At 44.7% G+C, this 17,225-nt stretch overlaps 1 protein-coding gene across 1 annotated transcript; it reads right to left on the reverse strand.

The window, feature by feature from the left end:
- Positions 1–287: 287 nt before the first annotated feature.
- On the reverse strand, positions 288–16,684 carry Vcp (valosin containing protein). Its single transcript, XM_005326233.5, has 17 exons — positions 16,395–16,684; positions 11,961–12,072; positions 11,606–11,778; positions 10,389–10,531; positions 9,826–9,956; positions 8,919–9,050; positions 6,384–6,486; positions 5,675–5,808; positions 5,461–5,596; positions 5,002–5,114; positions 4,460–4,624; positions 4,245–4,367; positions 3,713–3,925; positions 3,069–3,377; positions 2,395–2,550; positions 1,111–1,265; positions 288–948 (listed from the first exon to the last, which is right to left on the reverse strand). The coding sequence occupies exons 1-17, from the start codon at positions 16,409–16,411 to the stop codon at positions 843–845; spliced, it is 2,421 nt and encodes an 806-aa protein (XP_005326290.1). The 5' UTR covers positions 16,412–16,684; the 3' UTR covers positions 288–842.
- Positions 16,685–17,225: the final 541 nt, after the last annotated feature.

Genomic DNA, 17,225 nt, shown 5'->3' on the forward strand with positions numbered 1-17,225 from the left:
AGATAAGGGGGCTCTAGCTTTACCATCCACACCAAATATTTAGGTAGAGAGATGCCACATTCTCCACAGATGCAGCTCCATCAGGCTGCTCCTCTTCCACGGCAAATCTATCCAGTGATAACTGCAGATACACAGTGAGCCAGCAGGAGATATCATACCAATGTTCATCAGTCAGAAAAGGGTGCGATCTTGCCTCCAGGACTTCAATGGAATTGTGCCTTGTCAATGAGGGGTAGCCCAAGGCCCTTCCCAGAAAAAGAAGCAGGCACAAGGGCCAGGACTCAAGCTCCATTTTGACCCAACGTTTATTGTCCTTTTACAACATGTCAATTTTTGGTTTAAAAACTGCTTGTGATTAGTTTTCCAACAATAACTCAAAAGCATGTAAAATAAAATCAATCTACTCTCTATAAACACCCAGCAACTGTGGCCCCTCACCCACCTACCCAGGTTGGCTACGGGAAGGGAGGGCTCGGGCAGCATTGAGTGACGTGCAGATGCTTTACTGTAGGAGTCAGTGGTAATGCCTTGGTTCACACCCCACACAGGTCCCCTGTACTGCCCCAAACTACAAGAGAAATGGCGTAGGCCCAAAGGCCCAATTCTCCGTTGGTAATTCACTCTCCACCTCCCAAAAGAAAATCACTTTTATTTTATCACTTTTGTTTTGTATTTTTTGCAACAAAAAACCCCCTGTCCAGAGTCTGACTGGTAGCTCAACTGTTCAGACTGAGAAATGGAGCAGGCCCTGGGCGCACCCCTGGTCCCTCCTGGGCAAGCGCCCCCACCCCCAGGGAACAAGGTCCAACCAGGCCAGCTCGACACATGCTGGCCACTATCACTTAGCCGTACAGGTCATCATCATTATCTTCCGTGTACACACTGCCACCTGTGCCACCTCCACTGCCCTGACTAGGGCCAGCTCCACCCTGGTTCCCTGAAGGGAATCTGTATAGTAAGAGAAAAGACAAAAAAAAAAAAAAAAAAAAAAAGAGGGTAAGGATAGGACCTATGTAGGCTTTTCACTCTACATTCTTTAGGACTCTCGCCATCTTCTTTATACAGGTCCCCAAAGCAACTTAAGAACTGCCCACGGCCCCCAACCATTACCTGAAACTGCCAAAACCTCGACTCTGCTGAAGGGTTTGAGCAAACATTTCATACTTCCGAATGTCATTATCACTGACAGAACGACGGGCAAAGCGCATGGCTTCCTCAAAGTGATCTCTGCGGATCTCTGGCACTGGATCATCTTCTTCTACTTCCTATTAAAAAAATTGGTAAATACAGACCACCCTGGCTAGTTAAGACCCAGATTTGACTCTGTCCCTGGTCTCCCCACCCTTCTATTACTTCAGTAGCTTATTTGTCTCCTGGTCCTCAATCTAATCTGCCTGAGATACCAGACCAAACTTTCTAAAATTGAGTCACTGCTCTGCTCTAGGGAAGCCATTAGTCACATTACTTTTAAAACTCGTCCATGGATTCTGGAAAAGGAAAAAGTGCAAAGATAGAAATCACATCAGTGTTTGTCAGGGTCTAATAAAGGGAGAAGATGCTGACTAAATGGTCTGAGGAAACTTTAACAGTGATAGTAGTTAAAGAACTTAAATACACATCTGTCAAAAAGCATGGAAATTGTATCTAAAAAGGATGCAGTGCATATTACTGCATAAATATTATACCTCAATAAATCTACAGTTCAAAAAGAAAATATCAATTGCTCTCAGGGTTTACCACATTATTACTCCCTATGTAATGGCCTTGCTTCCAGTAACACCTGTGCTTAATTAAATAAACCTGGGTTTTCCCAATTCCTGCAACCCTACTACTAGAGCGAGTTAATTGGGTAGTTTATCCCCTTATCCAAATTCTCTCAAACCCTATCTCTTCCACTGAGAGGCCACCCCCATTGCTCTAGCTTACAAGTCTGCTTCCAAGCATTAATACATCATTACTTTATAAGATTTCATTGAAGAAAGGAGAGATGTCACAGATATCTTCCCAAAAGGTAAAAAAAAAAAAAAGCCACTTACTCATTTATTAAGTCACAAACATGGAACCATGATAAAGTGAGAAACAAGTCATCTTTATAGAGCTTACACACAAAAATATTTTGGTAGGTCCATGTCCTCTTTCCCCACTACCAGGGATAGAGCTATAGTTAAGTTCGAAATCTTGTTCCATTTGTTTGCTGCACAGTTATACTTTGATTTTCTTCAAGAAGGAAGGAAATACTATGGTTTACCTCAGCATTCTCTCTTTAATGCCCTGACTCAATTTTTTTTTCAGGCAGATAACCTTTCAAATATCTTGTATTCTCAACTCCAGGGCCCAGGGCACAGCGGAGACTGTTCCTGGCTTCCCAGACTGGCACCACTGATGCAGACTCACCATGGCAGATGGGTTTGTCTGCCTCTCCCGTTCTCGCCTAATCTCACTCTCAATGGATTCACGAATGGCCAGCTTACAAGCACGTTGGCAAATCTCTGTCAGGTCTGCTCCAGAGAAGCCATTAGTCATCTTTGCCAGGAACTCCAAATCCACATCCTGAAAGCAGCAGCACAGCTACTTTAGAATTTAGTCTTTCATCTCTTGGGATATACTGATCTTCAGGCTCCCTAAGCACTTCCAACTTCAGTGTGCCCCATCTTCTGCCTCACCCATTTTTTAAAAATTATTTGGTACTGGGGATTGACCATAGATACTTTACCACTGAGCTACATCACCAGTCCTTTACTTAAAACAAAAACAAACAAAAAAAAAGGGGCAAGCCAGGGATTGAACCCAGGAACACTTAGGAATACTTAATCACTGAGCCACATCCCCAGCCCTTTTTTATTTTTTTCTTTTGAGAAAAGGTATCACTAAGTTGCTGGAGCTGGCCTCAAATTTGCAATTCCTCCTCCCTCAGCCTCCAGAGTTCCTGGGATTAAAGGAGTAAGCCACTACTATATCCAGCTCCTATTAGACCAGTCCTAACCCCAGAAATCGCCAATGGAACCCTGTCCAGAAACCAAAAAGCACTCCACACCAGCTTCACAAGGCCCTATGTCCCACAACCTTGCCTTGGCAACTGGGGACTTGCGCAGATTGGCCTTGAGGATGGCAACACGGGACTTCTCATCAGGCAGTGGGATGTAAATAAGCTGATCAAGGCGGCCAGGTCTTAGGATGGCAGGATCAATAATGTCAGGCCGATTGGTAGCGCCAATGATGAAAACATTCTTTTTTGTGGACATGCCATCCATTTCTGTCAGGATCTGGTTAATTACTCGGTCAGCAGCCCCACCACCATCTCCAATGTTACCACCACGAGCTTTGGCAATTGAATCCAGCTCATCAAAAAACAGCACACAAGGAGCAGCTTGGCGTGCCTGTGTAAGGAACAAAAACTTAGCATTAACACAACTGAGTCTCTCAGACCTAAGAAGGAAAAAAGTAATTTTCAATGTCCCAGATGAGGTGACAATAGTAAGATGATTTTTTAAAAATATTTATTTTTTTAGTTATAGTTGGACACAATACCTTTCTACCCATCTATATATTTATTTATATGTGGTGCTGAGAATCGAACCCAGGGCCTCACACGCACTAGGCGTATGCCACAATCCCAGCCCAGTAAGACTATTTTGACTCTCCCAAACAATCAGTTTCTATCCTACCTTGCCCCCAACCAAGTGAACAGATAGCCCAGCCTCTTATACCTTACCTTGTCAAAGATTTCCCTGACATTGGCCTCAGATTCTCCAAACCACATGGTGAGCAGTTCAGGACCCTTGATGGAGATGAAGTTGGCCTGGCATTCATTAGCAATAGCTTTAGCCAGCAAGGTTTTCCCACAGCCTGGAGGTCCATAGAATAGAACTCCCTTGGATGGTGTCATACCAAACTTAAGAAATTTGTCTGGGTGTTCTACAGGATACTAGAAGGCAAAGGAAAGAAGATTCGAGGCTACCTCCATTTTTCCCCACAGGGCCAAGGACCGAATTCAGGGCATTGTGCATGCCAGGCAAGCAATCCCCAATCCCATATCTTCATATTTTGAAAGAAACATAACCAAATAGAATCAATCCCTCCACCACTTTATGGTGCATTCTATGGGCTAAGAACCTGGCTACCTAGGAGCAGGTTTCTGAGTTGTGGTGTCACAACTCTAGCAGAGAATGTGCTGACACCCTGAGACCACTCAGGTCAATTACAACATACTGTGTCAGGGACTCTCCTAGACCAAGTTACCCTACCTGGACTAGCTCCTGAAGCTCACGTTTGACATCCTCCAGGCCCCCAATGTCTTCCCAGGTTACCTGTGGCACTTCTACCACAGTTTCCCGCAGTGCTGATGGGTTGCTCTGACTCAAGGCCCACTAAAAAGGAAAAAATAAAAAGGGGGATGAGACTTCCCACGGGAGAGAAAGTGTATGTGTGTGTGTATCTCAGGTGGGGGTATAGTCCTTACCCGGAAATCATCCATAGTCACTGCCAGGGAGTTCATGACTTCAGCATCAATGGTCTCATCCTCTAAGTCAATTAGATCCATCTTCTTGCGGATGGCCTGCAGGGCAGCCTCTGAGCACAGAGCTGCTAAGTCAGCACCCACATGTCCATGAGTCTCATTGGCTACCTGCAGAAAGATATCTACTGATATTCTGTCTCTAAGACCCAGCTGCCTTAGGAAACTTGAGGGATAAAAGAATCATGATCTCTTCCATTTGCTTGAACACATACACTAGCAGACCCCCCACCAGTTGAGGTTTCAGTACTCAAGCCTGAATTTGGGCAGTGGAAATAAAGTTACCCCAACAATTCTGCTTTACTCTACTGCATTATCACTAAAACACATCACTTTTTTCCTGGTTTCAGTTTCAGATCATTTTCTTTCCCCTCCCTAGGAATCTAAACCAATCTCCTCCCATCTTAAGTTCATCTCTAATCAGTTCCTTGCAACTTCTTAGAAACAAAGATATCCTAATTCCTGGTCAGCCCTCATCAAGACTCTACCTGTTCCAGGTCCACGTCATCTGCCAGCTTCATGTTCTTGGTATGGATCTGAAGAATTTCCAAACGTCCTGTAGCATCAGGGATTCCAATATCTACTTCCCTGTCAAAGCGACCTGTGGGACAGTGCAGGGATCATTTCTGGGTCCAGAGGGAAGAAGGAACAGGCCTAAGGCAATCATCCACCTCATCCTCAGGCTTTCCTAGCATTAGCACTGAAGGTTTCATGACCTGGGAAACCTGGTTTGTCAGTATCAGACAAACAGGATGGTTGGTCATTTTAGATAAAAATAGGGAAAGGAAAAGAATCCCTGGGGCTCTATCATTGCAAAGAGCTTTAAGAAATCCTCAGGATTTGTTAGCTTAGATAAGGACAGAGGTGGGATCATGGAGATTACACCCAGTAGAACTATAATCTCCCTATGAGCAAGGGTAGGGTTGAAAGAAATCTGGGGTCCTTACCAAATCGCCGTAGGGCTGGATCAATGCTATTGGGTCTGTTGGTTGCTGCCATAACTATTACATGTGCTCTCTGCTTTAGCCCATCCATAAGGGTCAATAACTGTGATACGATACGCCGCTCCACCTCCCCATGAGTCTGTCAAGACAAGATTATCTGGTAAGAAGCGAAATCAGGACCTTCCAACCACCCACCATCCTTCAGGTAAGCTCCTACTTTCTCTCTTTTGGGAGCAATGGCATCTAGCTCATCGATGAATATGATAGCAGGAGCATTCTTTTCAGCCTCCTCAAAGGCTTTACGAAGGTTGCTCTCAGACTCACCAGCCAACTTGCTCATAATCTCAGGACCTGAAAGGATTCAGAAAGAAAATTTTAACAAAACTATACTAAATGAGAAATCAGTTCTCATTTTCCCAGCCTATAGAAACATCACGGGTAAGAAAGTGGTAACCTCTACAGCCAATATCCCAAGACAATCGGGCAGGCTGGAGAGAAGCCAAAGGACTCAGTACACTTTCCTCACAGAAGAGCCAAAAGTGTGAAGATGACAGCAGATGCTCTGGGACCACTGGTCAAAAGGAGGCAGTATACCAGTTGGACCTCTACCAGCTAAATACCATTCTCAGAGAGCCAAGTGATCTCAGCCCATCTTCCCCAAACCCTCTCAAATAATTGTGTTCCTTTTGATTTCTCATTTCAGTTTGCTCCTCCTAAATGTCTTTAGTCTGTTTACAATCTTTCTCAAGGGGGAAAAGGATAAGGAGCAACAATATCTTCAACTTGTAGTTTATCTATCCAGTAATACACCCTACCAGAAGATGCCAAAGTATGTACAACTGCATGGATGCAAATGGACACTTGTCCATGAACTCCTCAGCTCAAAGTTGGGTCTAGCCAGAGTCAAGATAAACCAAGACTTTTACCATTGATCAGGAAGAAAAAAGCTCCAGTCTCATTTGCCACAGCTCGGGCAATCAAGGTCTTCCCAGTTCCAGGAGGTCCATAGAGGAGAATTCCCCGAGGAGGCTAAGAACCAATACAGAGTGTGATTAGGTTCAGACTTTCATCTTCTCCCAACACTATCCATCTTAAAATGGCTCAACTAGGGCTCTAGAGAGGGTGAGAATCAAGGTTTAACCCCAACACCAATAAGAATAAGCCCTCGAGGAGGCTGGGTGTGGTGGTGCATGCCTGTAATCACAGTGGCTTAGGAGGCTGAGGTATGAGGATTGCCAAGTTCAAATCCAGCCTCAGCTACTTAGTGAGTCCCTAAGCAACAAACCAAGACCCTGTCTCAAAATAAAAAACAAGGGCTGGAGATGTGGCTCAAGTGGTAGCGCGCTCGCCTGGCATGCGTGCAGCCTGGGTTCGATCCTCAGCACCACATACAAACAAAGATGTTGTATCCGCCGAAAACTAAAACAAAAATAAATATTAAAAATTCTCTCTCTTTAAAAATAAATAAAAAAAAAATAACAAAAAAGGGGCTAGGGATATAGGGAAGCTGGCAGAGTGCTTGTCTTGCATGCACAAGGCTATGGTTCAATTTCCAGCACCACAAAAAAAAGGGCTGGGGATGTGGCTCAGTGGTTAAGTGTCACCCCTGAGGAGTTCAATCTCTGGTACCTCCCAAAAATAAACCTTTCATGGATATGGATGCAGCTCAGTAATAGAATGCTTGCTTAGCACATGTAAGACCCTGGGTTCAATCCCTAGTATTGCCCAAAAAAAAGAAAGTAAATGACAATAAATGCTGCTTAGGCAATTTACTTCAGGCCATACTCAGTCCTGCCAACACCAGAGAAAATATTGCTAAAAAGATGGCAACATTTATGAATGCAATTTCCACAGGAGACTAATAGCACAAAATCACCCTAAGAGACTCTATTATAAGGGAGTTTAAAGATCCTGGGACTAGAATAAATTCAATCTTAAAAGACAAAATGCCAAGGACCAGCTAAACCATTTAAAAAAACATGGTCTATATTCTTCATTGTCAAAAGTTCATTCACTCTATAATCACAGTTTTCCAGAATTTATTATGATATCGGAAATGCTTTTCCTTAGGGTTAACAACAGATATTCCTCTTTGAAACTATCTTTTCTGTGGCCCCACATACAGGCAGGATATTGAAACTGCTCACATAGAAGATGAAATTACTTGTAAAATGCTTACAAGGCAAAGTATTAATTTCATCTTCATTGTGTCCCACGATACAGAAAAGGTCAGAAAGCTACACTCTTTAGATGGGTAGTACTGGACCACTAGCACTCTGCAAATTTCCTTAAAGTCTGCTTCTATTAAATGACAAAGTTCTTGAAAGAAGGGCAAATTATGGTGAGAATTGTTTTTGCAGGCTCCATGAGGTTAAGAACTGCTTTTATGTTTTTAAAGATACACATATATGCCCAGTATAAAAGATTTGTGAGCCACGCGCGGTGGCACACGCCTGTAATCCCAGTGACTCAGGGGGCTGAGGCAGGAGATTGAGAGTTCAAAGCCAGCCTCAGCAACAGCAAGATGCTGAGCTGAGAACCCAGTAAGACCCTATTAGTAATTAAAATACAAAAAAGGGCTGGGGATATGCCTCAGTGGTTGCGTGTCCCTGAGTTCAATCCCCAGTACCAAAAGAAAAAAAAAATACATATGAGCCAGACCCTGTGGTACACACCTGTAATCCCAATAGCTGGGGAAGCTGAGGGTAGAATTTTGAGTTCAAAGCCAGCCCCAGCAACTTAGTTGAGACCCTGTCTCTAAATAAAATATAAAAAGGGGCTGGAGTTATAACTCAGTGGTGGAGCGCTTGGCTAGCATGTGTGAAGCACTAGGTTCAATTCTCAGTTCTGCATATAAATAAATGAATAAAATAAAGGTGCATTAACATCTAAAAAAATATTTTAAAGAGGGGGGCCTAGGGCTATGGTTCAGTGGTTAAATGCCCTGGGTTCAATTCCCAGTTTTAAAAAAAAAAATTAGTTTATCTTTTCTTTTTTTGGTACTGGGGATTGAACCCAGGGGCGCTCTACCACTAAATAACATCCTAGCACTTTTATTATTTCTTTTTTTTTCCCCAACATTTTTTATACCTTTATAAAACCCGTGACTCGCACGTACTAGGCAACTGCCTGACCACTGAGCCACAACCAGAGGCCCCTTTTAGACAGTCTCATTGAGTTACTTAGGGCCTCACTAATTTGCTGAGGCTAGCCTCAAACTTGCAATCCTCCTACCTTAGCCTCCCAAATTGCTGGGATTACAGATGTGTGCCACCACATCCAGCTAGCCTGCTATTCTTGACCATCAGTAGCTTTAATAAATTTAGAGCTTTCTACAATACCAACTAAGATAAAAATGCCCCTCTAATCCAAGCAGTAAGTGAAAACAGTCAGAGGATTAGACATTGTGTAGACATTAATTACCATCCTAGACTAGAACCCACAAAGCCCAGGAAGCTCACCTTCACGCCAATTGCCTTAAAGAGTGCAGGATGTCTCAGAGGAAGCTCCACCATCTCCTTTATCTGAGCTAGTTGCTTCCTACAGCCACCAATGTCATCATAGCCTACTTCATTCAAGGACTCTTCCTCATCCTGAACATGGGAGAGACAAAGAAAGGAGAAGGCAGGAATATTTTATCAGCTAAAATTAATAAGAGTTTCTCCAAATAATCCCATTAAGTGGTGTGGAAAAATCTGCTGTATGAATATGACAAGATTCTTGTCTAAAGGGATCATGCATTAAAGAACTACTTCAAAAATTCCAAGGCACAGTCCTTTGCTCTCACACAGCCCTTACTCTTTCTGGAAAGGACTCTCTAAAACCTGAAACTAGAAACTCTGGGAATGGGGCACAGGCCTGGATGCCATCCATTAGCTTCATTTCAAAAATTATTCCAGGGCTGGGGATGTGGCTCAAGCGGTAGCGTGCTCTTCTGGCATGCGTGAGGCCCGGGTTCGATCCTCAGCACCACATACAAACAAAGATGTTGTGTCCGCCAAATACTAAAAAAAATAAATATTAAAAAATTCTCTCTCTCCCTCTCTCATTAAAAAAAAAAATTATTCCAGGGCTGCTGACAGTTCAGTTGCGAGCACTTGACTAGAGTACACAAAGCCCTGGGTTTGATCCCCAGTGCCACAAGAAAAAAATAAAAAATATTCCAATCTGTTTTAACTTTTAGGTTCAATCTAAAATTCCTGGTATTGGGTTCTCCAAAAAACACATGGGCCCAGAAATGTACATCGGGGAGGTTTCCCCACTTCCAGAAGCAGCTAAGTCCAAAAAGCACCCAGTCTCAATAGTTGCAACATGACTCACACACTAAATACAACGAAACTGGGTACTAGGGCCAGGGAGCAAACTCACCTCTCGTTTGATAGGCTCTCCTTCACAGTGGATCACTGTGTCTGGAGCAACAATACAATAAGGGCTGGGATCTGTCTCCACTACTTTGAACTCCACAGCACGCATCCCACCACGGACAAGGAAAATGTCCCCTAAAACAGCAAGCAGTAAAAGTGCAGTTAGAGGTCAACTACCAGACCAAATGAGAATTCCTTAAGGTCTAAAATGGCAAATCACTACATATTGCCCTATTCTGCCCCATTCCACCTCTCCTTGTCTCAGTAAAGCCCATAAAATATAATTTCCAGGGTAGAGACAGACCAAGCTTTCACTACTATAACCATCAATGGTAGAGTTGTATACACACTTTTTAACTATAACACAGCTAAAATGAACCACCTTCTCACTTCAGAGACACGAGAGGACAAGAGGACAGCTTACTCTTTGGGAACACAGAGGCAGAAGACACATGGTAAGATACATGTGTTATACACAAATATGTGAAAATGAGAAAAAGATATTCCAATACTCTAAAGTATTCCCACAAACATCTTTAAAACTCAGTTCCTAGAATTATCTCTCACCTTTCCGGATGGGTCGATAAGCTTCCAGGAAGTACGGCTTAAGGTATACCTCAAAGAGATTGCCAGTGATGCCTTCCACTGTGTCATCGATGGGTAGCACATGGATACGTTTGCCGTACTTCACATCAGGGCATGGCTGGATGCTGAGGATGACAAGCAGACTCCACATTACCAACCACACTGCAGCCCCAAGCACTGGGCGTCCGAAAGGGCCTGGCACAGACAGCTGATGGCAAGCGAAAAAGAAAAGGCAGGGATGGCTTTAGGTGAAGAGAGGAAGGAGAGCAGGGTTGGAGTGAAGGCAAAGGAACAGCAAAGCAGAACTAAGACAGGTCACACTCAGGGTAGGGTAGCAAAAGCTACTAAAAGAGGCTACTAGGGCAGCCCACTCCTAATCAGTGAGCCAAAATTAAGAATATTTGGAAGTCCCACCAAAAAAGACACATACAACCCTACTACTAGAGTCTTCAGTGAATGACATCCAAGGATGATTCCTTCTAGCTAATACTAGTGACTTGTATTAATAATACAAGAGAGGCCTTAGTCAGACAAGTGTCATGGTCAGGGAAATAGAAGTGAAAAAATAATCTCAGCCACATGGTCAGAAAATCTTCAGAAAGTGATAAGCATCCTCAGGAAGAAGAGTCCATGAAAAATAATCAGAAGCCTTAGATGATCTTAGCCAGGTGACTGGTAGTTGGGGAAGCCTCTCATTTACATTTATATAGGAACAAGCAAAATCACTCACACTGAAGCTATCCTGGGTCTGGCTCCAACCATACCACTCTCCTAGATTAACTTACATCCTTAAAAGAACCATTAGAAGCCCACCTTCCATATGCTTCCCACCTCATTCTAGCCCCATCACAAACCATTCATTGAACACAGTAGTATATAAGGAGGCTATTTGGCAGCTATATACCCTCATCCTAAGATATGATGGCTTATACCTCTAATAAGAAAAAACAAAGGCATCAAGAGTCACAGAAACGTCAACTTGTCTCATGGGCTATGCAGAGGTAGATTTTGAAGTCCAGGAAGACAGAACTGAAACCTAAAGAGAACCCTAAAGCATAGGTCCTCCCGTGGCCAGGTAGCTTCCTGTACCAGCAGCTGCCAAGGAAATCATACTGGCTGTAACATAGGGGAATACTGCCTTTAATGCAGGATGTCTCTGACCTCCCATCCCTGAGGGGCCAAGAACCCCACACACACACCTGATGACATCCCCTAGGCGTACACGAAGGTTATTCCGAACAACTCTATTCATTCGAATCTTCTCATCAGAACATGTGTCATCAGAAAGCACAATGCACACAGCTTCCCGCCTCTTCTTTCCTTTCAGCAACACTGTGTCACCTCGGAACAACTGCAGTTCATCCATCTTGGGCTAAGGAAAGAAGGTTAAGGCCTTTGGGTCACTGGGCAAAATGGGGTAAGCAGCAGCCCTGGAGACTGGGATTCCCAGTAAACCCCACTCTATCTGCTGCCACTGTAAGAAAAATGAGAAAAGAAACCTGGGGAAATCCCTCCAGTGCAATAAAGAAAGACTGGAGTGTCTACCCAACTTACCTGGGACAAGGATACCACACTGTTGTCCTCATTGATGGCTTCATCAACAATCAACCGATTGGGACGGTTCTTCTGTTTGAGAATGGCTGTTGATAAGTCATCACCCTTTGAACTAGAAGGAGGAAACAAAGTCAGTTCCAATAGATACCCCATATCTAGAGGCCCCAACAATCTCCAAAAAACACATACTTAGGAAACAAAGTGGATAGGTGAAGGTATTCCTATACAGAGCTCAGATGAAAGAAATTCAATCAAGAAAACAAGGAGCAGTATCCAGTTATATTACATTCCTCATTCTATTAACTCTAATAATTAAGAGAAATGAAAAGTCTTAAAACTGTATAAAGCATCAGTTCAGAGCAGGAGCAATGCAGTCAGACCTATCTGAAACCCAACACTGCCAATGTTTAATTGCAACATTGGGCAAGTTAGTTAATCTCTCTGGACTTTGATGTCCTCATCTGTAAAATGGGGACTGCAGTAGTACCTATTTCAAGAGATTTACCTTTTTAAAAGAATTTTTAAATAAATAAATAAATAATAAAGAGATTTACCATTTTAAGTGAGATAATGAGTGTAAATACTCAACACAATGCCTGTAACAAGGTTCTAATGGTCATCATGATTAGCACTCCAAAGCAAAACACAAGCTCTTTTTTATGCTAACCTTCCAAAGAATAAACTGAGCTAGACAACTTCCCTTAGGGGCCTGGGGACACCAAGTCTCACCAAGCAAGCTGGGGAACAATGAAGCAGAATTATTAGCACTACTCTCCTCACAAGATAGACCTGTTCAATGCTAGAGCTTTCCCAAGTACCACAAGAATAGCAAGCAGGCAGATGTAGTGGTGCACGCCTGTAATCCCAAAGACTTGGAAGGCGGAGGCAAAAGGATCCTTGGTCTGTTCGAAGTCAGCCCAGCCTACCTCGCAAGGCCTTCTCAAAATAAATAAATAAATAGGGGCTGGGGATGTGGCTCAAGCGGTAGCGCGCTCGCCTGGCATGCGTGTGACCCGGGTTCGATCCTCAGCACCACATACCAACAAAGATGTTGTGTCTGCCGAGAACTGAAAAATAAATATTAAAAATTCTCTCTCTCTCTCTCTCTCTCTCTCTCCTCTCTCACTCTCTCTTAAAAAAATAAAATAAAATAAATAAATAAATAAATAAATTTTTAAAAGCAGATAGAGATGTAGCTGAGTGACAAAGTGCCGCTAGGTTCAATCACAGTACCAACATACACACACACACACACACACACACACACACACACACACACAAAGAAAAAGAAAACCAAGCACTCAAAAAACTATCATATTCAGAAAAAGCATTTAACAGTCTAGAACCTTCAGAAAGAGGTTCAAAATTGGGCAGGGGTTCTACATGCCTCAGCTACTTGAGAGATTGAGGAATAGGATCTCAAGTTGGAGATCAGCCTGGTCAAAATAAAAAGTATTTTAAAAGGTCTAGGAATGTACTCAGAGAAGAGTGCTTGCCTGGCATATGTGAGGCCCTGGTTCAATCCCCAGGAAAGAGGCAGGCAGGCAATTAGTCAGAATCAAGTCTAAAGGAACTTCACAGTAATTTCTGCAAAGGCACACAACTTCATAGAGTTCGTTCATCAAGTCAAAACCAAGAAACGCTAAAACATGTGACAAATTCAAATCCCTCTCATCCAAATGAAGGTTGCCAGAGTCTAAACTCAATTTCTTTCACTTCCTAGAAGCTAGGATCATTCAGCAAATAGTGAATGAAAATAATTTTTTAGCTAGCTCTCTCCATCACATACTAGATTCAATGGGCTCTCCCTTTGAAGAGTTACTTCTTCTCACTAAGGTTGGGCAAATGTGTTAACCAAAGAAAAAAATATAACTATTTCTTCATTCAACAATTGTCTACTGTAATCCAGGTACTGTTCTAGGAGCTAGGAATATTGCTAACAAAATAGTATTGCCATTAGATATACCTTCACAATTTGGAAAATAGATAAGATGCATGGGTTCTAGAATATCAAATAAACCCATTCATTTTACAAAATGGTAAGCTCTCTGCTAATCTTCACTCTGTTTGTTGTTTTTGTTTTGGTTTTTTTGTTGTTGTTTGGTACCAGGGATTGAACCCAGGAACATTCGGCCACTGAGCCACATCCCCAGCCCTTTTTAATATTTTATTTAGAAACAGGGACTCACTGAAATTTTAGGGCCTAAGTTGCTGAGGCTGGTTCTGAATTCACGATCCTCCTGTCTCAGCCTCTGGAGTCACTAGGATTACAAGCATGCATCATCACATCTGGCTGGTTCTATCTTTACTACTGCTTTTAAACTAATTTCCAATAGTAGTTTCCCCATCTGTAACTTTACTCCCCCATTCTAAAAGTGAGCCATTCTGTGCACAATGCTGCAGAGCAGGTAGACTCTTTGAAAAATTATCAACACTCTAGCATGGGCAATGTAACTGCCCAGGGCAACCTATGTAAACTTACCAGTTCTCCTGCCTACCCCCAACCCATCAAAATACCATCCTATACTCCCCCCCCCCAAGGACTGCCCATCTTCCTGTTTGATTTACAAAACTGGGGCTGGAAAAAAAATAAAATGCCAGTTGCTTCAAGTCATCATACTTTGTATATTAACCTCAAAACTGCATTCTAGAAAAACCTCCAATATGCCTACCATTACTGACCCTACCTCTAAAGAGTGATATGCCCTTCACTTAATGTAAAAACCTCTAAGACAGGCACAGTGGCACACACCTGTAATCCCAGCAACTCAGGAGGCTGAGGCAGGAGGATCACAAGTTCAAAATCAGCCTCAGCAACTCAGCAAGACCTTGTCTCAAAATAAAAAGGACTGGAGAGCTGGGTGTGGTGGCACACACCTGTAATTCCAGCAACAGAGAAGGCTGAGGCAGAAGGGTCACAAGTTGGAGGCCAGTCTCAGAACCTTAACGAAGCCCTAAGCAACTTAGCAAGACCCTGTCTCAAGGAGAGAAAAAAGTGGGAGGACAGGGGAGACAGGGATGTGCTCAGTGGTTAAACCACCTCTTGGTCCAATCCCTGGTACCAAAAACAAACAAGACCTCTAATTCCTTATCTGTGGAGATCAGTAAAAGAATGAATTCAGCCTGACCATAGGCTAACTGCAATTCTGGAGGTTCTTTGGGAACATTCCCCATTGTCTTATGCATGACTCAGGTCCTTTCCAGAACCAACAGGCCACAGGAGACTTGGAGAAGATTCAGTAAGTCATTAAGATGACCTAGAGGTGAGAAACTGCTAGTGATTCCAGGTTACAAGAATTTTAGATTTTTAGTTTTGAAAAGCAGAGGCTAGCTGGATATAACCTGAGAGCCTATTTTAGGTATCAACAATCACCTTTTTAATTAAGCAAGTAATACTTCATCCCAATTCAGAAACTTGAGAAAAAGGAACACACCTCAAAACACTAATCTCTTCAAAGCAGGAAGGTGATTTACATACAAGTTTTTAGTAGAACGTGGTTTTTTTGTTTTGTTTTGTTTTTTTGTATCTAAACCTCTAGATTCTAGGCAGAATAGGCTGAGGTGACCAGGTTTTATCTGATGCTTTCCTGAGAGATGAAGGTAGGGCCAGAAACCCCCAGGCCCAGAGAATTTCTCTAGGTGGCTGTTTCAAAAAAGGGGCGTGTGTGGGCAACTCCAACCTGCAAGTCACAAAAGCTAAAGTGTAGGGAAGCCCACAAAACATAAACTGAGCTTCAAACTTTAGCAAGGACCTCTCTAGAGCCTCCTCGTAGGCCTAAAGTAGGACGATGGCCAGAGGCGAAAGGCAGGGGCTGCCCTTTCCTGAACAGGCCCTCACAACTCAGGTGGCTGAGGATGCCAACCTCGGGCCAAGTAGTCCCAGCTCCAAAAGGGCCAGTGTGAGCTTTCCTGAGCTCGCTGGGACTTCCCCCGCCCGGAACCGCAGCCTGAGTCTCAAGGCTCCAGAGGCCTTCACGTGGCCCAAAGTCCACGCCCACCGGGCCCAGTTGGGGCTGCGGGCTCGCGGGGCCTGCTCTCTTCGTGGGCCCAGGGTCGTCCACGGGTGGTACGCGGATTCGCAGACCGGTACCTCAAGGCCCTGGGGCTCCGCGCAAGCAGCGTGAGACGTAATACCTCACTACGCCGGGGCCGCAGTTCCGAGAGGGTCAATCAGGCCAGCCGGGGCCTGCATGACACAGCACGATCTCGCCCAGGCTCCGACCCGGGCCCAAGACAAGCACAGCCTAGGTGGCGCGCTGGGACGCGGGCCCATAGGCCCTCGTTTGCCCACTTCCTCGCCTTTCCTCTCCCACCTTCCCGGTCTCCACCTCTCAGACGCGCCCCCGGCCAGGCCCCGACCGGGGCCTACCCAGCGCGGCGGATCCCGCGGTGCGCGCCCCCGCAGCTAGCTGGCGGGCGCGCGCACACACTCACTCGGCTCCAGAAGCCATGGCGCGCGCCTCTCCCGGTCGGCAGCTGTGGCGGCCCGCGGGTAACGGCTACAAGAGTGGCAGGCGACCGACTGGGCCGGAGCTAGGCTCTCCCAGGCTGGGGGAGGGATGGCGAGCAGCAGCTACAAACCCACAGGGGGCCTCCCTCTCGCTTCCTCCCAGCGGCACTCGGGCTGCGGGCGGGCGGGCGGGAGACGCTGGCTGATTCGCGAGGAGGCAGCGGCAGCGAAGACTCCAACGACGGCTGCAAACGCTTAGCTGAGACTGAGTCGAGAAAAGCCGAATCATCGGAAGGAAAGCCGCTCTCCCTTCAGCCAATCAGCACCTGCCTTGGGAACTCGCGCCCGCCTCTCCGCGCCTCTCCCCAGCAACCCAGAGACCACAGCCAATCAGAAAATTCGCTTATGGCCTGGGTCCCGCCTCAGGGATACAACACGCCTAGTAACGCCACGTCAATTGGTCGCAACGCTACGCTTCCTCGACGGATTGTGAGTCTAGACCAATCAGCGGAAGAAACTGGGCCAGATCGACTAGTAAAAGGAGAGCCTTTAAGCCTTTGGAGGCGGACTCTCCCACTTGGCTCCAGTTCATTGGCTTCCGAGTTTATCCCCCTGGAAGAACCTGGCACAATGGATTGAACTCTTATATTAGTCTAGTTCTGTTGTAGTGATAATCCACACTAGTTTCTCCACAAACCTGGGGATCCTTTTATTCCATCACCACACAAACACTTCTTGATTCTTTAAAACACTGGCACCAAGCCAGGTGCCATGGCGCATGCCCAGCAATTTGGAAAACTGAGGCACGAGGATGG

This window comes from Ictidomys tridecemlineatus, chromosome 4, assembly GCF_052094955.1.
Source record: "Ictidomys tridecemlineatus isolate mIctTri1 chromosome 4, mIctTri1.hap1, whole genome shotgun sequence".
Taxonomy (NCBI): Eukaryota; Metazoa; Chordata; class Mammalia; order Rodentia; family Sciuridae; genus Ictidomys; species Ictidomys tridecemlineatus.